General features: G+C 50.5%; 1 protein-coding gene across 2 annotated transcripts; it reads right to left on the reverse strand.

Annotated features, from left to right (window-relative positions):
- Window positions 1–19,424: 19,424 nt before the first annotated feature.
- LOC144732547 (tsukushi-like) lies at window positions 19,425–26,253 on the reverse strand. 2 transcript variants are annotated; one of them, XM_078613973.1, is made up of 2 exons: window positions 25,506–26,253; window positions 19,425–24,276 (listed from the first exon to the last, which is right to left on the reverse strand). In XM_078613973.1, the coding sequence occupies exon 2, from the start codon at window positions 24,233–24,235 to the stop codon at window positions 23,114–23,116; it is 1,122 nt and encodes a 373-aa protein (XP_078470099.1). In that variant the 5' UTR covers window positions 24,236–24,276; window positions 25,506–26,253; the 3' UTR covers window positions 19,425–23,113. The 2 variants fall into 2 exon arrangements, with proteins under 2 accessions (XP_078470099.1, XP_078470098.1); XM_078613972.1 differs by having other exon boundaries at window positions 19,425–24,402.
- Window positions 26,254–26,602: the final 349 nt, after the last annotated feature.

Consider the following 26,602-nt stretch of genomic DNA (forward strand, 5'->3'; position numbering starts at 1 on the left):
GTGCGGGTGGGAGAGAGTGTGCGCGCGTGATAAGAGTGTGCACGCGCGCGAGGGAGAGAGGGCGGGGGGGTGTGTGTAAGAGAGAGCGCACGCGTGCGCGTGTGTGAGACTGTGTTCAAGTGTGCTGTGTGCGTGCGTGGAGGGGGGAGGGGGAGCGGGGGAGCGGTGGCGCAGTGGTTAGCGCACTGCGGTACGGACCGGCAACCCGAGTTCAATTTCCGCGCACGGCCAAATGATTCTGATCCATTCCTGGGCCTCCCCTAGGTCGTCTCGGCCTTAAACGAGTAACCAGGTGCGGTGTGTAAACATCAGCACTGGGGAGACAAAGGCGGCCGGGCGTGGTGTTGGCCACCCACCCCCATCGCGTGCGTCGTGCTGGCCTTAATAGGTGCTCGCTAACAGCACTTGCCCCAACAGTCTGCCAAGCTACACGGGCGCCTTTATTATCTGCATGCACGTGCAAGTGGATGCGTTGTTCCAGGTCACCTTGGACATAAAGGAGCCAGGCGGGCTGCTTGCCGCTTGCTCTCGACTCAGCATTTAACCCTCGCGATGCGAGACGCCGTTGCCACAGTCACTGTGCTCACTGATCAGTCGGACAGGTTCCCACCTTGACACGGTCGAAGGCAGTGGCGTCGTGACGACAGCTTCGATCGGTCAGGTGGGGCCCCCAAGAATGCTCTGATTAAATTAAAATTAAACGTGGAGCGTAAATGGAAGCATTTTCGTAGAAATCAATTTAAACCGTACGTAAGTTACTCTTTGGTTTTTTCGGTAAAGTCACGTAGAAAATAAAATCAAATAATAGAATACGACGTTTCGGTTGCAACACAAGCAACCATCATCAGGTAAGATTGAATGATGAAGCAGACACGGAAACAACACAGGCAGACACGCTCACACGGTGTGTCTTTGTGTGTGTGCCTGTCTCTGCATGCGTGTCTGCCTATGTTGTTTCCGGGTCTGCGTTTCATCATTAATTCTTACCTGATGATGGTTGCTTGTGTTGCAACCGAAACGTCGTATTCAATTAGTATTTTATTTTCTACGTGACTTTACCGAAAGAACCAAAGAGTAATTCCTGCAGTCACGAAATCTTCGAATCCGTAAATAAGTAATTGTTATTTTACACTGTTAAACAAACACACATCTCATGGTGGCTGTCAAAGGGGCCCACAACTCATAGCTTTGGACCACCAGTGGAGTGGCCAAAGCACCCCTGCCTACCCCCATGCTCGTTACGCTGCTGATCGAAGCACAGAAACGAATATTGTATTTTTAACGCGCACACAGAGAGAGAGAGAGTGTGATTCAGAGGCGTGGAATCCACGGGAAAGCGGAGAAGGCATGCAGCCACAACCGGCGCCACCAACGATTGTCCACGTTCTGCAGCCCTATATGTATTGGGATCTTTGGCCAACTCCATCACCACCACAACAATCACCACCACCAAGCACCAACATCGATCGCATCATGGGACCTCCATTGCCAATCTAAAAATATAATAATAGGTTTTACCCTTTCTGGCAATATAACAGTTATGTTAAGATATCAAAACGCCAAACTGAAACCTTTTGCAAGGAATCCTGCCTGCATTAACCACCCACACAGAGTACGTGTGGTGAACATGCAAACAAAAAAAGGTTTCAGTTTGGTGTTTTAACATCTTAACACAACTGTTTTATTCCTAGAAAGGGTAAAACTTGTTCTTATATTTTGATACTGGCAAGGGAGGTCACATGATGTAGCTGCTGACCTACAGATCTCAATGTCCTGATGGTGGCATTGTCTTTGTGCTGTTCGCCTTTTGGCGATGTCCTCTGGTCTAACACTGGTTGAGACGAGGCTCTAAAGAAAGCTGTCTCTGGCGTGGACCAACCAGTTCCAAAGGCAATGCATCATTTACTACCAGAGCATGTTTGTGTTTGCATGCTCACCACAAGTGCATGTGGTAAACGCAGACATGATTCCTTGCAAAAGGTTTCTGTTTGATTTTTAGCAGCTTAATACAACTGTTTAATTGCAAGAAAGGGTAACACCTATTCTTATAACGTAGATCGCCTCGGCCATTCGCGTTTTCGATTAAAATCAGATTGAATGCAACCGGAGGCGTACAGACTATCATTTATTAGCACTCGTGCAGCAATTGTCTTTGTGTTCATTATCATGTCCCACCCGTTACTCTCGTCCACTTTAAGCTTTCCAGCTAAGCTCAAAAAGCCTTCATGCATTTGCTCTGCCAGTTTGTGTGTGTCTGTCTGTAGTCCGTACCATGCCATTGGCGCGTGCGATGGAAACATTGCCCAGGAGGTCGATCCCACCACTGTCGAGTTCTGCTGCTCGACACGACGAGAGGGCTTCAGGAGGGAAAGGAGAGTTCGTGTAGTTCTGCTGTTCCCTCTCCTGCAGCGGCTCACGATTCTGTCTGGTCCAGAGTTTGTGCGGGGTGCGTGGTGGACACAGTCGCACTGCTGTGGCTTGCCTCTTTCATTTGCCGTTTGTTGTTGATGTGCGCATCGGACCGTTGATGTTCTGATGCGGTTGGTGGCCACGTGAGTGTGTTCGAGGATGAATGTCAAAGCCAAAAGGCGCAGTGTTACGGCTCGACGAAGGAGACGTGTTTAATATTTAATGCGTTCAAGTGATAAGGACATCTCCATTGGCGGTTCTGAGCCATTGTGGAAATGACATTTTCATGTGGCAGGAACCAGACTTTCCAAAAGACAAGCAGCTTTGAACTGGCGAGGTTCAAAGAACGCCGTTTTTGTGTTTGTTTTCACTCGAGGAATGGTCAAAGTCCCCTATACGTGGTCATATACAGTACGTGCATGTATGTACAGTATGTATAACTTCTTTCACACCGTACGTAGCCAACCGTGCTAATAGGAGGTGCGGGGGGATGACAACAAACTAAACACAAAAAAGCAGTTCTACAGAAACGAGTTTGTAACCTAGATTTAGTTTTTTTAAGAAACAGGGAGGGTACAGAGTATCCCCTCTCAATTACCAGCCAACATTGTGGCTTGCGCCGTGGCTGCTGCACATGAGGTGCTGTCGATACGACAGCCCTCTTACATTCACGTGGCACCACAGTGGTGGTTCACGCTCGCCGCGTTGCGCGTCCCATCTCGTTCGAGCTCAACTCGGGAGGCTGCGCATGAAGGATTGCCACGTGCGACCAGGGCAATGTGTGACAGGGGCCATGGGAGACCTGCTGGGCCACGTTGTGCATTCTGAAAGCGTTGGGGATTTGCATACCTGTCCACCCCTTATCAGTGCCCTACCTTGTTACAGAACAATTCAGACCTCATTGGTCACCACGTGCCCTTATCGCAACGTTCATCCTGCAAAGTCCCATCACGAGGGAGAAACGCAAACAAGTAGACACAATTATGTTACTCAACAAAAACTGTTTTATGTATACATTTTGATCATTGGTGTCAGTACAATATTATTCATGTACATCCAGTGCCGGATTAAGCTAGTGCGGGGCCTGTAGCATATGTTATAAAGGGCCCTAAATAAAAAAAAAACACATAAATATTAAATATAATTTTTACTTGCATAGTAAAGTAATTGTATTTTTTGTATTTGCTATACAGCCAGATAATACGACAAATCGCTAACCTTAAACATCCAGTCGTTCATAAAAGTTGAAGGCGGTATAGTACTATAGTAATAGAGCAAGTGCAGAATCACTGAACCGGAATTGATAGCTTGAAAGCATTTAGCTCGGGCCCCCTTTAAGGTGCGGGGCCCGTAGCTGCTACATATGTAGCTACTTGTGCTGATTTGATAATCCGGCACTGTGTACATCCCAATCCGCTACTCGCTACTCTCCAGAGTGAAAAAAGAACTGTCCCACGACTTTTTTCATTTGGAGTTATGATTATTTTGTGTTGCTCCTATTGAAACGGCAGTACGCCGCACGGACCTGCCAACTCAATCTCCCCGTACAACACGACGGGTAAACCGTATGGGTTGACAGCGATGGATTTCATAATAAAGGGTTTGGGTTAGATCGCGTTATTTATAAATGTGTCGTAACCCTCCACCACCCGACATGCCCAATCAGTAAAAAAGTGTCACGTTGACAAAAGACAAATAGTTCACTACTTTAGCCCACCGGTGTGTTGAAGAGTGAATCCACAACATTTACAATTTTTGAGTTCGACGTTTCGCTAGTATTTGTCTTTTGTCAATGTGACACTAGTTTTACTGATTGGCCGTGTCGGGTGGTGGAAAGTTACGACACATTTATAAATAACGCGATCGAACCCAAAAAACGTTTATTATGAATAATATTGGTCTCGAAAGCCTACTACGTGTTAAACCAGCTGTGGATTTGTACTGAACATCAATTGTCCTCTACGGCTGTGCTGTCCGCCTGCCTTTCGTCCATTACCCGCATAGACCAGCGCGGTGAAGTATGGTCAAACAACCCCCACGGCCACGCGCGTCGTGGGGAGGCCCTCATTCAGCAGTGGATTGGGGCGAAGGGCGGTGTCACGTGCCTGTACAGTGGACGTCTCTCGAGTGTGAGCTCGGAGTTTGCGGCTGCACGGAGACGGCCTCCCCGCGTTGTGATTCGCGTTGGCGCGGGTGGGGGGTGTGGGGGAGCGGTGGCGCAGTGGTTAGCGCACCGCACACCAAACCTCGCCAGTTGGATCCCCGCTTAGGGCCAGCATCAGTGGCGATTATCTGAAGCGGTCCGGGGCGCGGGGGGGGGGTGGTCCTCCCCCAGGTCAACTCAGCCTACAACGAGTATTGCCTGCCTGGTGCGGCGTACAAACATCGGCAGTGGGGAGACAAAGGGGGACGGGCGTGGGGGTGTTTTAACCAGCCCACACCCCTCTTGTGCGCCGTGTCGGCCTTGATAGGTGCTCGCTGAGATCGCGGGCAGCTCTTGCCCCCAGCAGCCTCGGATTTCTCACTCGCCTGTTGGGGTCTCCTCGAGGATGGTCTTGGACACGAGGATGGTCTTGGACACGAGGATGGTCTTGGACACGAGGATGGTCTTGGGCACGAGGATGGTCTTGGGCACGAGGATGGTCTTGGACACGAGGATGGTCTTGGACACGAGGATGGTCTTGGACACGAGGATGGTCTTGGACACGAGGATGGTCTTGGACACGAGGATGGTCTTGGGCACGAGGATGGTCTTGGACACGAGGATGGTCTTGGGCACGAGGATGGTCTTGGGCACGAGGATGGTCTTGGACACGAGGATGGTCTTGGACACGAGGATGGTCTTGGACACGAGGATGGTCTTGGACACGAGGATGGTCTTGGACACGAGGATGGTCTTGGACACGAGGATGGTCTTGGACACGAGGATGGTCTTGGACACGAGGATGGTCTTGGACACGAGGATGGTCTTGGACACGAGGATGGTCTTGGACACGAGGATGGTCTTGGACACAAGGATGGTCTTGGGCACGAGGATGGTCTTGGGCACGAGGATGGTCTTGGACACGAGGATGGTCTTGGACACGAAGATGGTCTTGGACACAAGGATGGTCTTGGGCACGAGGATGGTCTTGGACACGAGGATGGTCTTGGACACGAGGATGGTCTTGGGCACGAGGATGGTCTTGGACACGAGGATGGTCTTGGGCACGAGGATGGTCTTGGACACAAGGATGGTCTTGGGCACGAGGATGGTCTTGGGCACGAGGATGGTCTTGGGCACGAGGATGGTCTTGGACACGAGGATGGTCTTGGGCACGAGGATGGTCTTGGGCACGAGGATGGTCTTGGACACGAGGATGGTCTTGGACACGAGGATGGTCTTGGGCACGCGTTGTGACTTGCGCTTGCGTCGGAACTCATGTCGAGATGCTGCAACAATGAGATGGGACTCATTTCAAGAATGCTGATATATAACTGTACTGTATAAATATATCCCACTCAAATAATATATATGGAGAGATGGGAGAGAAATTCGATTTTATTTTAAATCCCTCTTCGTGGCTGCCTGCACCAATCTCAGTTGTCTTATCACATCGTTTTAACTCTCCCCACTGCCCCGACCTCTCTGTACGGCTCGTGTGGGTGTCGAGCAACAGCTGCAGCGGTTAATGAGCCAGATAATTGCATCAGGAGTAGCGGATTGGTGCCTCGCCGGTGATGACGCCTCCTCCTTCGAATCTGTGAATTGATTCGGTATATTTAACACGGTGTGGGCTTTCGCGACCATTATGATGCATAATAGAGGGGGGTCTTGGGTTAGATCCAGTGCCGGATTATTGTAGTAGCACAAGTAGCTACATAATGCTGCGGGCCCCGAACTTTCAAGGGCCCTGCGCTAAATGCTTTCAAGCTATCAATTCCGGTTCAGCGATTCTGCACTTGCTCTATTACTATAGTACTATACCGCCTTCAACTTTTATGAACGACTGGGTGTTTATGGTTAGCGATTTGTCGTATTATCTGGCTGTATAGCAAATTAAGAAATACAATTACTTTACTATGCAAGTTAAAAATGTGTATTTTAATATTTATGTATGTTTTATTTAGGGCCCCTTTATAACATCATGCTACAGGGCCCGCACGAACTTAGTCCGGCACTGCCACCACCCACACCACTTCACATTTTGCGCACAATTGTGTCGCGAATCGATGCTGAGACAATGTCGTCCGTGTAGACGAGGCCCCGAGCTGCTACAGGGGGGTCACGTTTACCCCACGTGAATTTGCGACAACAAAAACACCCCCCAAAAACATTGGCGCGTGCGTCGCGAAACTAAAAATAGGCCACCGGTAGTCAAGTATGGACACGGAGATGCGTCGCTACAAGTCTTGGAAAGGGCCGCGGGCATTGGGGCATTGACGTTAGTGCTGGGTATAGGTGTGCTCATACATCTGAACCTCACCCTAGCCTCAGGCACGGACGATAGTGGTAAGGATAAAACAATGGCCATGCTGACCTTAACTCTTGCGATCATACGCCATGAATTGATTTCAGCCGGAGATGTCTGGGACTGAGCTACAGAAATACCCCCCCAATCAGTCACTGGCAGCCGTCACCTCAACCTAACCCTTGTCCTACCCTCCGAGAGCCTTCACCGTAACACTTGCCCCAAACCCATGGCGGATTTTGTCGCTTACGTGAACGCCTCGTGTCGTCCCAACCTCCTCCCAGCCCCCCGCCCCCCCCGTGCATTCCAAAGCAATTGTTGTGGCTGCGTCTTATAATCCGGCGTGTCTGTGTGTGTCTGTGTGTGTCTGTGTGTGTGTGTCTGTGTGTGTGTCTGTGTGTGTCTGTGTGTGACCAGGTTTGTACATACTCTTAGTTCTTTCGGTAAAGTCACGTAGGTAAAAAATGAAATTCAAATTAATAAAAATAAAATAAAAATCACGACGTTTCGGAGGCAACACACGTCATCAGGTGGGACCGTCACAGCCAGATTTGCTGCATCAGGTTTGTACAATTTAACTTCATTGACACGAGGCGCGCACGCCTGGGCGTGTTTGACTCTCACTCCCCTGGCTGATTGTTGTTGTCCACTCCGAGTCCGACGTCTCTATATGGGCGCTATTAAGAAGCAGGCCCCATGGTGTGTTGGCCCTTTAAGACCCACGGTGTTATTGAGGAGCGTGCTGCGTCCGTTGGTTGTGGCTCGCTCGAGACGCCGACGTGCCACCTGTGGTGACACCAATCGTGCGTGGATCTTCTCCGTGTCAGTGGGACCCCTTCCACTGGACACCACTGACGACCTCGCCCACCCAGGCTCGCTCTCTCTCCGCACACAGTTTGCACGGCTTTGAGTGAAGCCGATTCCATCGATGTCCCGTGGAACAAGCGCCGCGATGTTCATTGAGAGTCGCTGTGATATCGTGTAGCCACGCGACGTCTCTCTCCTCCTCCTCGTTCGCAATTTGGATGGCGAGAGCGCCCCGGGGGTGGGTGGAGGGGACCACGGGGTGATGATTGTGTCGACGTTTGGTTGCGAGGTGGACGGAATGCGTCGGGATGGGTTCGTTGAGTCGTTTGAATGTTCGCGGCGGGGTTTTCTCCGGGCACTGCGGATGCTTCCCACGTGGCAAATAACAACAGCAGCAGCAGCAACAACAACAGCAACAACAGCAACACAAAACCCCGCACGAAACGTACGTTTGGCCAACTTCCCAAATGCAGGATCCTCCTGAAAGAGAAGGAAAGGAGTCTTCGCGTTACTCTGGGCGGCTTTATGTTGTAAACCAGCGGCTCTACGGTATTATGGTAATGGCAGGAAGTTGGTTGTGTCGTGTGTCGTGTACTCTTTGTTGGTATTGTCGAGGTTTTTTTTCAGTTCCTCGCCCAATCTCACTTGAGCCGCCCTGCGTGACACTCTCTGCGCCTGCATTGCGTGTGCGGCCTTACGTGCGCATGTCTCGTGTGCGCACGTGTTGCAAGTGCACGTGTGTACGCGTGTGTGCACGTGTGTACGTGTGTGTGTACGTGTGTATGTGCACGTGTGTGTGTACGTGTGTGTGTACGTGTGTATGTGCACGTGTGTGTGTACGTGTGTGTGCACGTGTGTGTGTACGTGTGTGTGTGCACGTGTGTGTGTACGTGTGTATGTGCACGTGTGTGTGTACGTGTGTGTGCACGTGTGTGTGTACGTGTGTGTACACGTGTGCACGTGTGTGTGCACGTGTGTGTGTACGTGTGTGTACACGTGTGCACGTGTGTGTGCACGTGTGTGTGTACGTGTGTACACGTGTGTACGTGCGGAGCGGTGGTGTCGCGGTTAGCGCTACGCTACGCACCTGGCCACCCGGGTTCCATTCCCGCTCACGGCCAACACCAGTGACGATTAATTGAACCGGTCCTGGGCCTCCCCTAGGTCGCCTCAGCCTCAAATGAGTATCTGGTGCGGTGTGTAAACATCGCCACTGGGGAGACAATGGCGGCCGGGCGTGGTGATGGCCACCCATCCCCTCTTGTGCCGTGCCGGCCTTCGTAGGTGCTACTCGCAAACAGCACTTGCCCCTACAGTCTGTTAAGGCTACACGGGGGATCTTTGTCTTTGTGCGTGCGTGGTTTTTTTTTCGCCTCCAACCGTCAGCACGAGCGCTTTCCTCGAATCGTCGGGCGATCTTTGTCGAGGTCTCCCACGGCGGCGCTCTCTCTCTCTCTTGTTTGTCTCTCGCAATGTCCAAAGTGCACGCCTGTGGCAAGCGCGGCGTCGGTGCCAAGCTAGGTGCAGTATATTGGCTGTTGCGCCGGGCGAATAAATGTTGAGATTGGAAACTAATTTCTTGAGAACTGCTTTTTTGTGTTTGGTTCGTTGTCCCCCCCCCCTACCGCACCTCCGATTAGTGCGGCTGGCTACGTGCGGTGCGAAAGAATTTCAACACACATACTCCAAGCAAGACGGCGTGTTTCTCCTGTGTGGCTCAAGCGAGCGAGTTAAATGTATTTTAGCTTAACCAGGTGGGATGAGTCTCAATTGCAAGAGTGGACCTGGAGAGTTAGGCAGTCCAGCACTTTATCTCCAGTGGCAGCCCTCAGCCATTGGAGGAAATTACACATTTATACGGCAAGAAGCAGGCTCTGATGGGACAAGTGGCATTGTTGACTTGTCTGCACCAAGCGATATACCCTCACCAGATGGTGCTCACTTTACTGATCCCAAATGGATAATGATGATTGTGATTATGTGTTGGCAGTGATGATGATGTACATGTTTCCCATATCCGTCCAGCATTTTGAGGTGCGGTGTAGCCTTAAGCTATAACAACAACCGCCATTCGCCACTAAGTGGCGGTGACGTCAACACGACGATTGTGCCAGGCTATGTGCACCTTGAGGCCACGTGAAGTGTCGAACGCCAGCTGGCACGAGGTCACGGGACAGACCCAGGTGCCACGGGTCGACTGACTGAGATGAATGGCTGATGCACCACCTGTGCCCCCTACTGTGCAAACTTGCTGTGCTTTAGCCACCCGGCGCTCCGCTCGTTGTTGTGAGCGTCGCTCCTCCGCCCTCCGTTGTGTGAGGCCGATCTTGACACCTCTGGTACTAGTCATCGGCAAATCCACTCAGCTCCACATCCTCCTGTACCACATCACTCCATCTCTTCTCTAGCCCGTGCCGCGCCCGTTTATCCCCCTCGATCCGGCCAAACAAAAGCTGTTTCGGCATGCGGTGGCTGGGCATGCGGGCTACATGACCCAGCCCACGCAGGCTTGCCTACCAGCGGAGCTCACCGATGGGACTTTGCCCAGATCTTTCAAGGATTTGTTAGCTCCTCACACAATCCAGCCTGGTTAAACCCAGTATGGATCGTAGGCAGGCCAGCCTAAATGTTTCTAACCGGCGAAGATGTTCCATTAGGGGGGTCCACGTTTCGCAAGCGTAGAGAAGGGAGGGAATGACTGTGGCCGAGAAGACCTGAAGCTTCGTGCGGAGCGACATACCAGGTAGCTTCCACACAGTGTTACTCAACTGATGAAAAGATAATGCCGCTCGACTGATTAGGAGTGAGACCTCTGCTGTCAAACCGGAGCCAGTCATGAGCACACTGCCCAGGTATGGGAAACTCTCCACGCTCTCCACAACTGCCCCATCACCAACTGGGAGTTGTGGGGGTGGAGTGTCCGATGGTACAAAATACCCAGGCAGGTGCTTAGTTTTGGTGGGGTTTATGGTAAGGCCCCACCTCTTAGTGGCAAGCTCCAGGTTCAGCAGCAGCGCCTCCAACGCCTCCTCTGAGTGAGCAGCAATCACCAGATCATCAGCATACATAACGTGGTTGAGCAATAGGGAGCCATCCCTTGACCGCACCTGGGCCTCGATCAGCCTCCCATTGTATCTGTACTAGATGCAAATTCCTCCGGTACAGCTATTGAAGGCTTCACGAAATACAAGTTCGAAATAGATGTTAAATAATGTGGGAGCCAGAGGACATCCCTGTCACACCCTAAGGTGTACAGGGAATGGCTCTGGCTTCCGGCCACGTAGTTTTACCCGGGCTTACTCACCATGATGAAGGTCCTTAATGATCGTGAGCAGAGGGTCAGGGACTCCGAAAGCACGAAGAACAACCCAGAGCCCAGGCCTACTGATGGTATCATAGGCCTTGACCAGGTCAATAAAGCAGAGATGTAGGTCTTGTTGGAATTCCCTACACCTCTGCTGTAGCAGACGGACAGAAAATATGGCATCTGTGCAGGACCGCCCTTTCCTGAAACCACATTGGGGCTCCGCAAGCCTCTCCTCAGCGTGCCTAGCAAGGCGATGTTGAATAATCTTTGCCAGGACCTTTCCCGGTACACTGAGGAGTGAGATGCCCCTGTAGTTGTTACAGTCTGTGCGGCCCCCCTTCTTAAAGAGGGGTACCACCAGGGCATCCTTCCAATCCTGCGGAACCCGTCCAGTGGTCCAGACTGTTGTTATGATGTCATGTAGGGAAGTCTGTGCACAAACGCCACCCTCCCTCAGCATTTCGCTTGGGAGATCATCTCTGCCCGGTGCCTTTCCTGGTCTCAGACTCCGGATCGTCTTCAGTACTTCCTCAACAGATGGCACCTCAGCCAGCCACTCACAGGGGGTGACTTCTTCTCCCAATATTTGAGGCACTGCAGCCTCAGCAGGGTAATCCCCACTTTGTCCCACGTTGTTTTCCAGGATTATGGATTTCCCCTCCCCCAGGAACTCACAGAAATGCTCAGCAAATCTGCAAACCTGCTCCTGGGGGTCGGAGATTGAATCACCATTATTTCCCCTAATGATGATAATAGATATGGCACTGCAGGTTACTTTTTTGATGGAGTTAATTAGCGATTTGTCATCGCGGGCCATTGAGGCAGACTTCATCTCCTCAGCAACTCGTGACCACCACACATCCTTGCAGCGCCTCACGGCTCTCCGAACCTCTGAATGAAGGCTGGGGTAAGCTTCCTCATTCTAAGACGTGGGATGCTGTAGCCGATGAGAGTGGGCCTGTCGCTTTTTTTCAGCCAGCCTGAACACCTCCTCTGTCAGCCAGGGTCTCTGGGGAGGTCTGGACCGTGTACCCAAAGCAGCCATTGCAGCTGCATGTGGCACAGACCTAAATCTCGCCCATTTCCCCTCGACATCAGGAGGAGTGTGAGACGATGCCAACCCCAGCCGCAAGTGATGATGAAAACCGTTGGTAAGGCTATTTTAATAGACACAATAGACAGGAAGGACAAGTTAAAAGGGCTCGGATAATGCACATGCATAATGTACGTTGCCTCAATAACCCCCTCCCTCCCCATCATTGTGCAAGAGCGCAGAAGGGTGATCGACACATCTACGCCTCTATATAAGGAACGAAACAGTAAGACTTCTTCACAAATTTGGCTGTCGCCTGATGAAGCTAGTTGTAATTACTGGCGAAACGTCGTACTGGCGAAACGTCGTACTCAGATTGTAAATGTTGTGGCTTGGCTCTCCAACACACCGGTGTGCTGTACTAGTAACGAATTGGCATGTTCTGTTTACGTGACAACCCTTACTAGTTGGCTGTGTCGGGTGGTGGTGGGTTTTAACGACACATTTATATATTTACGCGATCTAACCCAAAAACCTTTAATGGATGAAATTCTTGCTTGCAACTTTCATCAGCTAGCTGAGACCATGCCACTATGGGTTTGAATGGGGTCCTGGGTGTACACCCACCACCGGAGTGGAAGAATGGCAGGCGCATCTTACAGATGACAAGTCGATGGTCAGTGGTCGGTCCTGGTGTCAAGGACATGGGCCCACATCCGCTGGCTGTTCCGTCACGATGTAGTCCAGCAGATGTTCTTGCTTAGACCCGGCATGCATCCATGATGTTGTGTGGATGCGCCGATGCCGGAACAGCATGTTGGTAATTACAAGCCCATGGGCTGCATAAAAATCTAGCAGCCTCCTGCCGTTGTTATTGAGCTGATCTGGCCTTCCAATCACTCCAGACCAGGTGCCAGCATCATGACCAACTCGGGCATTGAAGTCACCCAACAAGATGACTCTATCCCGAGGGGCCACTTTAGCTCGCACCTGTGACAGGTCTTAAAGGCATCTGACTCATCGGCCTTGCCTGCATCCCTCCACGGATGTTCGTCTTCGGTGGGGGCATAAGTAACCACGACCACCACTCCTCGCCTCTGATTGATGGGAAGGCGAGCCCAAAGTAGCCTGGGGCTTACAGCTTCCCACACTTTACCGCCACGCTCCCACACCCCCTTCATTATTGTGTTCAGAAGAAGAGCCACTCCCTGTTGTTTGGCAGTCTCCTGCCCCGAGTAGAGGACTGTGCACCCCTCATGGTGGCAGGAGCCAGAGCCGGTCCACCGGACCTCCTGAATGCCACAGAGATCCAGGTGGTACCGGTCCAGCTCCCAACAGAGGAATGGCAGCCTCTCCTCCGCAGTGAGCATTCGAATATTCCACGTGGCCACCCGTAGTGTTTTTTGTTGTTTCTGGAGGAGCCCCGAGGGTAAGGATCAGTCTCCTGGCTCCGCCAAATGGGGTTTGGCCAGGATACGTCATAGACGCCTGTCCCCCCGGGGCCTCCGGCACAAGCTTATTAATTACATTTTGTAGCTATATACTATGAACACACGCACCTAAGATATATCCCAAGCCACGGTCATAATCCTGTGGCGAGTGATATCTGAACCGGTCCTCGATGCCATCCTTCACCGACACTGACCGGCGTGGTGAAGTATGGTCAAACAACCTACCAGTAGGAGCTTGACAATGGGCTGAATAATAATATACCATCATATGGTGTTGTAATGGATGATGATCCATTTAATTATGATTAACACATCCCTCATCTTTGGACACCGTGAAATTCAGTTGAGTCGGTTTGTTTTTGGATGAGGCCTATTGAGCCACTAAGCCCCGCGGTATTTCTGTGGCCACGCGGCTGGCACGGTGCATGGGGAGGAAGGGTTTCCAGGGGGCCTGCGCAGGACAACATCATAGACATTTTAATTTCCTTATTAACACGGCTTAATGCATTATAATTATCATCACGCCCGTCGGTATCCACTGCACATTTCGTCTTTTGTTTCCACTTTCCTCTCTCTACCTTGTGCCAATATGCTCCAAGTACTGCCACAGCATTCTGACACCAATCTCTAACGTCGTCGTCAAGCCATTGCCTGTTAGGTCTTGATAGAATAATAATAATAACAACACAGTAATACATACAAAGAACGAAGTACTGTACAATGTAGATCAAGTGAAGAATCCAAAATAACATTATGCATGGCACTCGTGGGAAGAAGCGCCCACACGTGACATTTGAAATTAAATTTATAACCAGCAGCAAGGGCTAAAGTTGCATTGAGTTGCTTTCTGCAGCCAGACTGCAACATATTCGATAACGACGATGGAGGAGGATTAATAATTGACGTGTGAGACGAATCGTGATGAGCGTGGTGAGTCACAGTACCTCCCGCGGGCCATGTTCACACGTGCGTCTGACCTCTGCCTCTTCAAGGGCGGAGTTCAACTTTTACGAGCCGTCCGATGGAATTTATCGCCTGCAAAGGGAATTCGCCCTTGGCACTGACCACAATCCACCGGCGCACGCTTCACTTGGCTACTCGCCACGGTCTGACACATTTTTAAGCCCGTGCGCTTTTCTCTTTGAAATATTCATCCGCACGTAGAGGTGGAGCCCTCCTATTAGTCTCCCCACGTGCAGCACCTGCACACTCGAAAGAGCACTTTGTGTGGGGAGCCGTAGCCGTTCCGACCTTCATCGGTCATACTCACTCAGCACTTGCCCCAATAGTCTGTTAAGGCTATATGGGGGGGGGGGGTCTTTGTCTTTGCAATGTTAGCGTAACGGTTAGCGAGTTGCATTGCGAACCTGGCAACCCGGGTTCGATTCCCGCTCATGGCCAACATCAGTGACGATCATCTGAACCGGTCCTGGGCCTCCCCGAGGTCGACTCAGCCTCAAAATGAGTACCTGGTGCGGTGTGTAAACATCGCTACTGGGGAGGCAAAGGCGGCCGGGCGTGGTGTTGGTCACCCACCCCCTCGTGTGCCGTGCTCGCTAACAGCACTTGGGTGCTCGCTAACAGCACTTGCCCCAACAGTCTGGTAAGGCTATACGGGGCATCTTTGTATTTGTACAAGCCGCCCCATAGGGGCTGGAGGGTCAGCACACCTCAGTTTCTTATCGTTTAAAGTTAGTTTAATATTGACTTTTGAGATGTTGTATTCTCCCTCTTTTTAAACAAAGTCACGCTACGGGTGTTGTGCATGTGCGCAGGTGTGCACACTCATCCACACACTATGGGGAGCGGTGGAACAGTGATTAGCATGCTGCGCTACAAATCCAACGGCTTGTATTTCATTCCAGTCCAATGATGACAGCAGTGGCAAGGGGTGTCAGGATTCCTCCTGGGCCTCTCCTAGGTCAACTCAGCCTTAAACAAGTATATCAGGACCGGGGAAACAAAGGCGGTCCACCGTTTGCTCGCCAAAAAACTTTCTCTCCAACAGCCTGTGAAATGAATAAGATCTGAATATCACGAGAGAGGAAAAAACCCATTATAGCAGAATCGTTGCAGGAGCCGGAAAACCACGAGCTTGAAACGACACAACAATGTGGAAAAAGCACTCAGCCTTTGTGCATTATGCAAAAGCCCATTAGGAGTTCCTGAAGAACTGTATTGTGGTCCACTGTTGAAGGCTACATGGGGAAATTTGTCTTTTACGCATTGACTATAGACCCTTCATGATAATAATACGTGATGTATTGTCATCCTACTTTACTATTCACCACTGTACTGCCCTTCTGCCCGCTCCCCTGTTTTTGCAAATATCGGTCGATGTATCTGTCTGCCTTTAGTTGTGTCTTTCTGTCAATGTGTTTGTCTGCCTATCCTCATCTCTGTCTCTTAATTTGTCTCTTAATTTGTCTCTTAATTTGTCTGTATGCCTGCCTGCCTGTCTGTTTTCTTATCTGTCCGTCCATGTGGCTGCCTGCCGTGCGACTGCCTGCCTGCCTGCCACAATGTGCGTGTCTGGCAATACAAATTAAGAGACCTCACTGATAAGAGCGAGAATTGTGCCCTCGCTGAAAGTTCTCTATCACATTGTAATTGACGCTTCCCCAATGACACTGACATTGGCTCGGTGCGCTGACAAAGCCACCATGAGCCCCACGAGCCCATCTCTCTGCGACTTTCCGCCCGCGTTCCGCACGCACACGGCGGCGACTGCGGGGTTAAATGTGGCAGGGGCTCAGCGGGATATTTTGTTGGCGTGAAGCACGCAGTGTGGTTTGCCGGAGCAATTTTGTGGGTAGCTGCCCTTCGCAATGTGAGCAGAGTCCGTGAAAATGTAATGTCTACAGCGAGGGCCATATATGGCACCATTATTTTTTAAAGCGGCTGTTATTCGTATAGGCGCCTTAGCCGCTAATGTCCAGCAAAATCATCCGGAAAATGTATTTTATGGAACCGTAATCAGCTCACTGTACAGAGCTGCATGGATACCCTATAAATAATTCATGCAAAAAACAGCATCCTGTTTATAAACGTTCGGCATTGGAGCCCTAATCCCACGTGAAACGCGGAGCCTTGTATTACACACTCCATTGGGCATAACCAACACCAATACAAAAATACGCTCATGTAGCCTACATAGACTGATGGGGCAAATATTGTTAGTGAGCATCTATTAATGCTGGCACGGCGCACGAGTGGTCGGCCCCACAGCCATGCGGGGCCTTTTCTTTAGCGTAACACGAACACGTCAGGTAAGTGGTGACGATGTCCTCGCGTGAAGGCGACCGGCGATTTAGCGAGTGCCTATTAAGGTCACCATGGTCGTACATTGGCACGAGGTGGTATTTGGTGTGGAGCATTATGGGTGCGTAAATAAATCGGCATGAATAGCCCCATCCCCGCTCGTCTCTGCACAAAAAAATGCCGATGAGACTCAGGTGACGCAAACCGGCCGGTCATAACGCTTCCAAATAATAGTAATAGGTTTTTACCCTTTCAACTGGTACAAAAACTGACACCTTTATACAAGGGATCATATTCTTGGTTCTTTCGGTGAAGTCACGTAGAAGTGAAATAATAAAATAATATAAATATCAAACAATAAAAATTCTCACAAAAATTGTGAGAATTTTTATTGTTTTATATTTATATTATTTTATTATTTTCCTTCTACATGACTTTACCAAAAGAACCAAGAATATGAATCCCTGCAGTCACGAAAGCTTTAAATCAAAATTTTACAAGGGATCATGTTTGCAACAACCACAACACAAGCAGCAACATGATTCTGGAAGATCCCATTCGGCGATGCGTGGAGAGACATACGAAGGTCTCTTCACTTGGATACGGATTTGTTTCAGGTTGAGTGAACCTCAACAATGGAGCAATACTCAACAATGATACGAAACCCATCGAAGTAGAAGTCTTTAACACACTACTTGGGGGCAAGTGCTGAAAGCGAGCGCCTGTTCAGGCTTGCGCAGCGCACGTGTGCATAGTTACATTACCAAAATTGTTCCACTGCTGAAACAAGCGCGACCTGGTTCTCATCTCAATTGCAGCTTTTTAGGCGGGCGGGGAAATTACAAATTGCTACGGTTGGGAGTCAGTCATTCGAAAAAACAACTGCTGCTCACTTTGCACAGAAGTGGTATGGCAGGTTTAACAACCTCGTTGAATTGTTATATACATCGTGCGCTCTGGGCTAAGGTTGAACCAAAAAAAAACCCTTGAGGTGCTAAAATGCAGGTGCTTGGTCAACGTGGTTGTTGCCTGCCCCGCTTGCCCCCGACTCCCACCCCACTGCCAACCCCGCTGCCCACTGCGGTTTTGTGAGCGCGTGACCCTCTGGCCACTGACGGCGGCCCCGAGGGGTCCCTCGGCTCAATTCGCTGCCGTGACACCGTGGGGTCGTTTCGACGGTCCGGGGTCGTTTTCGATGGCGTTATCCCGCACCAGCTTGGCCCTGTGCCTGCACTTTACTAATAATAACACGACGTAATTTAATCTTGATTTGAAGCTTTCGTGACTGCAGGAATCCATACTCTTTGGTTATTTCGGTGAAGTCACGTGGGTAGACAAATCATAGATAAGTAGGCTACTTCAGCAGTTGTTTCTTGCGGTGGTTGTCCCACCTGATGACGATTGCTTGTGTTGCGATCGAAACGTCGTGATCGATTATGTTTCTACCTCCGTGACTTTACCGAAAGAACCAAAGAGTACAACATAATTTACTAAAAAAAGACAAAGACCGCACCAGGTACTCGTTTTGAGGCTGAGTCGACCTAGGGGAGGCGCAGGACCGGTTCAGATAATCGTGACTGATTTTGGCCGTGAACGGGAATCGAACTCGGGAGCCGAGTTCTTAGCGCAGCGTAGCGCTCACCGCTACACCACCTCTTCCCACTCAGAACACACACAATGACACACACACACAATGACACACACACACAATGACACACACACACAATGACACACACACACAATGACACACACACACAATGACACACACCAACACGTGCAGGCTCACACCAATGAATTCCAACGTCAAAATAAAGGATTCAAGAAATAGGAAAAGCCCTGAAAATTAAGTTGCGTCTTAAGCCTCGATTTAAGGGGGGCAGTCAGTGGAGCGAACGTCCAGTGGACGTGAATTCTACAGCCCGGTGTTGTTCCCCCATCGTCGTCCTCCGCTGTGTCGTTCCCCCATCCTCGGCAGTTTATTGTCCCTCCAATCGTGACACCACCTGCCTCTTGGCTGCCTCCCCGACGGTGACCGATCCGAGCCGTCCACCGTTGCTCATCGGCATCCACCCTCACCCCGGGTCACCCCCTATCGGCAGGGCGGTTCACTCCCGTCAGCCCCCCCCCTCCTGCCCTCCACGCTCAGCAAAACTCGTCAGTCTCCCGACCTGTATCGCGAGCACCGTAAACGTGGTCGCAGGGGGGCAGCAGGAGGAGGTCACCGTGACCCTTCGCCTCCCTCCCCCCTGCCCCCTCTCGAAAAGGAAGGTTACCCATCTCGTCCCACCTCGAACACCAACAGCAGGCGTCGTCATGCCCCCCCCCCCACAACGCTCGTCCCACGACTTGCTCCCTTGACGCTCCTCTCACCACCGGAATCGCGGCGCGAGGCCAACACCCAAACTTAAAGATGTTGCCGCGCTCAACTCCCAACTCTTATTCCCTGGCCCCCCACCGTCCGAGGACCCCCCCCCCCCCCCAGGGTGGACATCGAGATCTCCTGGACCCGCACCTACGACTTGGCGCAAGCGCTCGTTACAAATTCCGCCTCCCCGTCTCAGTTTTTTCTGCACCCCCCCCCCATCACCACCATCACCACCTCATTCTCCTCACCAGAAACCACCGGCGCGTTCTTACCGGGCTTGTGCGCTTACCTGAACATAAAAAAATAGGTAAAAAACACTTATAAAAAAAAAGTTATCAAATGTTTTTAAATATATATTTATTTACATTTTTTTATTTTAAAATATATATTTTTAAAGATGTTTCCCCACCCACGACATCGTCCTGCCCGCTGGCTTTGCCAGAACTCACGGTATCGGTCTCGCCCATCCAAGAGTCTGTCCAACCGTTGTTTAGGCCCCCGCCACCCCGAGCTCCCATCGGCTGGTCTAGATTTCAGGTCGCAAATGTCTCTCTCGTTTCTTCTTCTGTGCTGCCCACCGAATAGTCACGTACAGCAGATCATCGATTATGTTTATCCGGCAGCTTTCGGAGGGGAAGGGGGCGCCGGATTTTCAAAAACGCAGCAGATGCCGTCTAGAAGCCATCGACACCAACCTTCCTGTTACATCCTGAGAGGTCCTCAATCTAAATAATACATTTCACGTTAAAATCTCTTCCAGTGATTCTGACCCCGAGGACCCTGCAAACTCCCGCCATATCACCAACTTATCAACTTTCTACAACCTCCTTGGAGCGCCTTGTCCTTGTCATTACCAATGTCTGCCTCCACCAGTCAGTCTGCCTACTGCCCAGCCCGCTCCACCAAGACTGCACTTGTCAAGGTCATCGACGAAATCCTAGCTCAAGGCCCTCACCCGTTCTGGCCACCACCTATTTCGGCCCTCACCCACTTGGGCCCTCATTTGTCCCGGCCCTCACCCGTTCGGGCTTTCACCTGCTTAGGCCTTCACCCATTCCGGCTGTCACCTGTTCGGGCCATCGCCTGTCCCGTTCGGGCCCTCACCCGTTCGGACCCTCACCCGTTCCGTCCGGCGTACAGAGGACTTTAATCTGTGACTGTGCCGCCGAGTTCTCGATGAGAATATTTCAAACAATGCGTCCTATTCGTGAATTATGCGAGTGCTATGAATTGTCTTGTTGTTATTGACATTATTTATGAACGGCTGTAAACAAATTTCGAGGACACTCATTTCCCTGCAATAGCAGCGTGCGCAGTGCTGGTTTACTGGCCGAGTTGCCTTTGAGAGAGAGAGATTTGCATGATTGAATTGAGCGTTTTTCATCTACTCCTTCCCAGCATTTTCAATGTTTTTTTTGTGTATAAAATAATAAATCATCATCATCCTCATATTGTGTAACATACAAATTTTTGCCATACAATTAATTTTACAATCATCACTTCTTCGAATAACCAGAATCATGGAAGTATGAACAGCACAAAAGGCCATTTGAAGAGATCGTTACATTTTATACAGGATGGTCCAGATGTCTTTTCACCCCCATTTAATTCTCTAAAACTTAATATTTTTAAAAGCAAGGTTTATTTAAAGCTGAATATGAATATGCGAAGGAACTCTTTTTTGGGGTCAATTAATTGGGGATCTCAAGACATCCGGACCACCCTGTACAGTATTCTACGAAATAATCTTAAACCCCTCGGCTCCTGGATGTGTGCATCGACTACACGTGTATGTACTCCATGCGTATATGTATTGCAGTATGAACGTACATTCACGTACATTCCAGCATCTTTGTTGCTGCATAACTACAGTGCTGAATGTATGTTGGACAGTATATGTGTATGTAAGTAACTACGTGCAGCATGACACAAACACTGTACAGTACGTGCTATTCACCTTATTTGCATACGCCCACGAATTGAACAGTAACAGAGCTTTGTATTCCAACAATTCTTAGCGAACATTTGAATCTACACATTGGCACAACTACGGCACAAAGATTCCAAACAAGGGTGAAATACAAAAGTCTAAAAAGCACTTACCAACATGAACACAAACCATCATCATCATCATCACAGCGTTCACCAACCGTCATTTAACAATCGTGTTGCCGGCTGGTTAAAATTCCAACGCACTCCAAAAACCAAACAGATCTTAACTTGAAAGCTGCGTCACTGAGCTTGCGTGTTCTGCGCAGTCCAACATTGATTGGGGTTCTAGCTACGTTTTCGAGAGCGAAAACCTTGAATAGATTTTTAACAGTGCCCTCATTTTTACAACGACATCACAGCAACCGATCTCTTTATCTCGTACGAGGGAGAGTCTCAACGTCGTGTTGTACCTTGACACGTGAGGGCATGTGATTAGTCTCTCCTCCTTGCAAGTAAAACTAAGCATTGATGTCAGCCCTCTTCTTCTGCGTCCAGAAGAGCCACCTGGACGATTAACTAGCCTGCTGTCCCGTGACTCAACTTTTCAACGTAGGCCTCCTCCACCTCACCACACGCACATTCACTCCTCGCAACTCCGTGTAAGGAATGAGAATACACTCAACACATTCGTCACTAACACTGTGGCCTTAAAAGGAGTAGGAAGAATATCTCATAGGTGGCATTTCGGCCAGTGGCCTCTCCATAACAACACAAACTAAGAAGCGGCGTCCTTCACTCGTTTTCAGAAGGGGCTCACTTTCGCCGATAAGACGACGTCAGTGTGAGGGCTGCCACACTGTCTGCAAGTGGTGTTCTCACTATTTGGGTGTTGCGGGGGCCGCACTAATGGCGTCCAGGGCACACCAGTGCGGGCCTTGCACTGAAGAACGCTGGGCCAGAGAGACAGTGTTGAGGACAATAGATGGAGATGTTTACGCCATGGGGCCCAATCAGAATTAAACGTAAAAATGTTTTCCTGATGAACAGTTATACAATTGTGCATATGAGTAATGATATTAATAGCTATCGTGTAACAAACAAACCCTTCAATAATCAAAAGTGTATAACTAAAGAAGCTTATTTGTATGAGTCAATTCATAGAAGGGCCATTGCGCAAAACATCTCCTTATATGTACGTTTCCTTTTAAGGCCATACACTGTTATTGACAAACTAGCTTTTTGCCCGGCAAAGGTCGGGTGTATTGCAGTAAATCTGAAACTTGCAAGCGAAAAGCAGACCGCGACGTAATATTCATTGCATCCATTCGTGTGCAATTTGTAAGGCCGCGGTGACACAGACTTATTTCATTTAAAGGTTATAATCCCTTGTTCATCACGTCCTTTTTACTTCGATGTCTCAACAGCGATACTGAGATCACGTGACGTGAGGGTTCTGCCTTTGTAGTGAGGGTTGTAAGTTGACTCTGAGGAGGGGGGAGGAGGCGCCTTGCCCCCCCATGTGGAGTGACGTCACCCGCTAATTATTATTAATGAGGGGGGGGGGGGGGTTCTCCATACGTAGTGACGTCACCGCTCATGATTATTAATGAGGGGGGCTGGTCGACGTGGAGTGACGTCACGCGCGGGACACAGACATTCTTGACTCATCATAGTAGTAAATGTGTTGAGTTTGTTGTTTGCAGTTGTTCATCACTGCCAATGCAGCAGTATCACCAATCTCTTACAATCGTACCAGCGCTCTCCACGAATAATCAGGGCACGTTTATCAATCATATGGCGTGTGCAATACGTAACGTTCATCGGAATTCACCAAGGCAACGGGGGACGCCACGTCAGGTTCCAAGCCGGCACGTCGGCGAATTTCTTCGGGACGATGCCATGAAGGGGATGTACAGAGACCGCACCTGGCCGGGATGGTGAGCCGTGCGGCACATGGTTATTCAAGTGTGGTCACTGCCCATTCCTTCAAATGTGACCAAACAGTCGCGTACGCTTAGAGCGTGTAACCACTTCAGTTTCCACTGCGAAGGGAGAGCACGGCCGTGCTGCACGTGGAAAGGTACGACGATGGCTCGGCTAGAGCATCTCGCGCGCGGGGAATCTGTAACACGCCACGTTCACGCAGCCCCCGGTCACTTTGTGCGTGGCGGCACGACCTTTGGGGTACCGTGGCTCCCAGCACTTCCACGCGCCTGCCAGGGGGAGGCCCAGGGTCGCTGGCAGCAGGGCCAGAGATGGGTCGTCGGACACCGACAGCTGAAGTTCGAACAGCGACCTCAGCTCGCCCAGCTCGGCTCCCAAAAGGGTGACTCCTGACTGGCAGTTGTCAGAAAGGTCCAAGACTTGCAGTGTCCCCTCGAGACCCCGGAAGGTTCCTCTGTTAAAGTGTACATCCGGAGCGAGGTTACGGAGGGATAGGTGTGTGAGGTCCTTGAGGTAAAAAAAGGCTGACTGTCGGAGTCGAGTTATGGGGTTCGAGTCCAGGCTGAGGTATTGTAGGTCTGCCAGGTGTCTCAGAAGTTCCGGTGGTGGCGCCTCCATGAAAGCGTTTGCAGCCAGGTTGAGACTTCGTATGCGCAGCGTTCCAGCAGGAGCACCACCACCACCTCCTCCTCCCTTTCGCTTCAGGGCGCTGATCCGATTGTGGGACAGGTCAAGGGACAGCCTCTGAACCCCGATCACCGGCAGGTCCGCTTCGAACGCGCTCAGGTCGAACTCGTCCGACAGGGCGTTGTGGCTCAGGTCGATTATGGACAACGGAGCCCTCTCGAAGGCGCCCGCGTCCACCTGCCCCACCGCGTTGTAGCTCAGATCCAGCGCGTCCAGGTAGCGCAGCCTGGAGAAGGTGCCCTTGCGCAGGCGCGTCACGCCGTTGTGACTGAGGTTGAGAGCCAGCAGGGTCGTGTAACCGGGTCCGCCCGGGTTCACCGTCGGGCCCAGCTGGTTGTCCACCAGCGAGAGGTGCGTCGTGGTCAGAGGCAGAGCGGCGGGGAAGTCCCGCAGCCCCGACGACGAGCAGTCGACACGCGTCAGGCTGTAGCTGGAGAAGCGGCCGAAGCTGTCGAGGTGACACGCGCAGCCGTCGGGACACGACGGGTCCGCGTTGGCGCCCAGGGGTGCCAACGCGGGCCAGGTGAGGCACAGGAGGAGCAGCAGCGGCAGGAGGGGGCAGGCTGGGCCGTGGCCTGCAGGAGGCATGGTGGTGGTGATGGTGGCTCAGGGAGGAGCAGGCCAAGGTGCTGGGGATGAGATGAATGTCCAAGTGAGCGTTGCTGTACGTGCGCATTGGGCAACGTTGTCAGTCACGTTGTCATCGTCGTCGTCACCAGCAGGAGCAGCAGTAGCGTTGTTGGCAGCAGTTGATTCTGCAGTAGCAACAGCGGCAGCAGCAGTGGCATCATCATCAGCAGTAGCAATGGAACAATCGCAGCACCGTTCATCCTTATTAGCAGCAGCAGCAGCTATAGCATGAGCAATATTTGACAGTAACAGCTATATCATCGCCATCACAAGTTGTCATAAACAATACACCGTGTGTTGACGGGTGTATGTGTTACGTAAAAACATGTTAATAATTTACATACATTTGTCATTCCACTGCTGGGTGAAGTCCTCCTCATGCCGTATTAGTCACGGGGGTTTATCAATCAGACTTCACCCAAGTGGTCCAGGGGCGGTGAAACTCAGGACCAGTTCGGACTCTCACTCGTCGATGATGTTAGCCGTGGCCGGGATTCTGGCTTTGTGGGCTCTGCGTTCATATTCTTAGGTTTTTTCGGTAAAGTCACGTAGGTAAAAAATTAAAATTCATAAAAGTAAAATAAAAATAAAATAACAATCACGACGTTTCGGAAACAACACAAGCTTCCGTCTTCAGGTGGAACCGTCACAGCACGACTGCTGTATCAAGTGGATGGATTTGAATGAAACAGCTGAACCACCACCACCACCACTCTACGAACAGCAACATCGTGTAACACCGATAGTGACCTTTACATAGATGCACTCGCATGCGTAGTAGTCGAGTGTGTGCCAAAGCCGCGGGCAGCGCATAAATGTCAGGAGAGTTATTATTATTTTTAAGTAAACACCGCCTTGACCATTTGCAAGAGAAAGTGTATAATTGTTTCACGATTAAGAGCTAAACGCGCGTGCAAAGGAAGTTTACGATTGTAGTAAATGTTTAAATTATCCGAGTGACTCAACTTTTAAACATTGTTATAAATACGGGAACAACTAAACTTTTTGACAATTAGACATTTCTTCGGGTGGGACAAACGTAATATTTTATGAACACAAAAGACAACTAAATGTTTTGTCTTCACCGACAATCACTCAGTGTCGCTACCCATTCGTGAGTTTTAACAAATCTATGCTCTGCCCACTTCGAGTTAGAGAGGCATCTCAGTTACATTACAACTTTACAAACGTTTAAACAAACTTTGTGTTCAGTGCGATGTACACTCACCAGGTCACAGGCTTGCTTCAACACAGCACTTGTCTGTGTCGCTACCCTCTAAGGCTTGTATGCCGATAAACTTTTTACTCTGTGTTATGTACCGTATGTTTAACTTCTTTCGCACCGTACGTACCCAACCGTACTAATCGGAGTGACCTTGACCCTGGCCAATAAATAACTGGATTCTAAGTTTTGCAACAGCGGTTGTTTTCGTTTCATTTCCATGTAACAGCCTTCCTCCGTATTTGTCTCTCTGCCTGTCTGTCTGTATGCCGATCATTCTATTGATCTGCTGCTGTAATCCCTTACTTCTCTTTATCTGCGTAACTCTTGTAGTGTGTGTAAGTCCGTTAAGCTAATTTCCAAGTTCTGCCTGCCTGCCTGTGTGTCTATCTACAATGCGGTCCGTCGTCGTTCAGCTTGTTGGGGCTGTCTATCTGCCTACCTATCGTCTTGTCTTGCTGCTTGTCCGTCCGTCTTTTACTTCGCTTCACTTTAGAAGAATCTCCGTTGCGGGAAGGAACTCTGTGGCAGGCGTCTCTCTCTGTCTCTCTCCATCTCTCCGTGTGCGCGCTCTGTGGAGTTTGGCGGGGTGCTGCGTGAATAAGCCCACACACACACACGTGGTGATGGGTGGGACAGACCACTGTTACGTCAACACAACTCGGAGGAGGAGGAGGATGTGGTGGAGTGTGTGCCTCTCCACAGAGCGTGTGGCTCTCCACAATGTGTGTACGTGTGTCTACGGTTATACGCATCAAAGGCAGTGTGTGTGGCACGTGGGGTTTTTGGTGCGTTTAAATGCTGTGGCAGACCATTATGTGGGCGTACGAGCCTGCCTTGCTTGCACGTTATTGCTTTGGCGTCGCATATTAAAAGAGAAACGGAGTGACACACACACGCACACACGTGTGTATAATTTACAGGCCGTTCTTGTTTGACCCGAGGCCAGTGTGGTTAGCGATCACCTATTAAGGGCAGGTAAGTCAGGCCAGAGAGAGGACGGGGTGACCGGCACACGACGCGTAGCGCTTGCAGGGCAAGGGCTGCTGTTTGCGAGCACCTATGAAGCAACACACAGGGTGGCCAGCACCACGCCCGGCCAC

This window comes from Lampetra planeri, chromosome 43 (assembly GCF_965212315.1).
Source record: "Lampetra planeri chromosome 43, kcLamPlan1.2.h2, whole genome shotgun sequence".
Classification (NCBI taxonomy): Eukaryota; Metazoa; Chordata; class Hyperoartia; order Petromyzontiformes; family Petromyzontidae; genus Lampetra; species Lampetra planeri.

What these genes read in the sequence shown, in the direction of transcription:
- LOC144732547 (XM_078613973.1), bottom strand. Translation starts at nt 24,235, where the DNA reads ATGCCTCCTGCAGGCCACGGCCCAGCCTGCCCCCTCCTGCCGCTGCTG.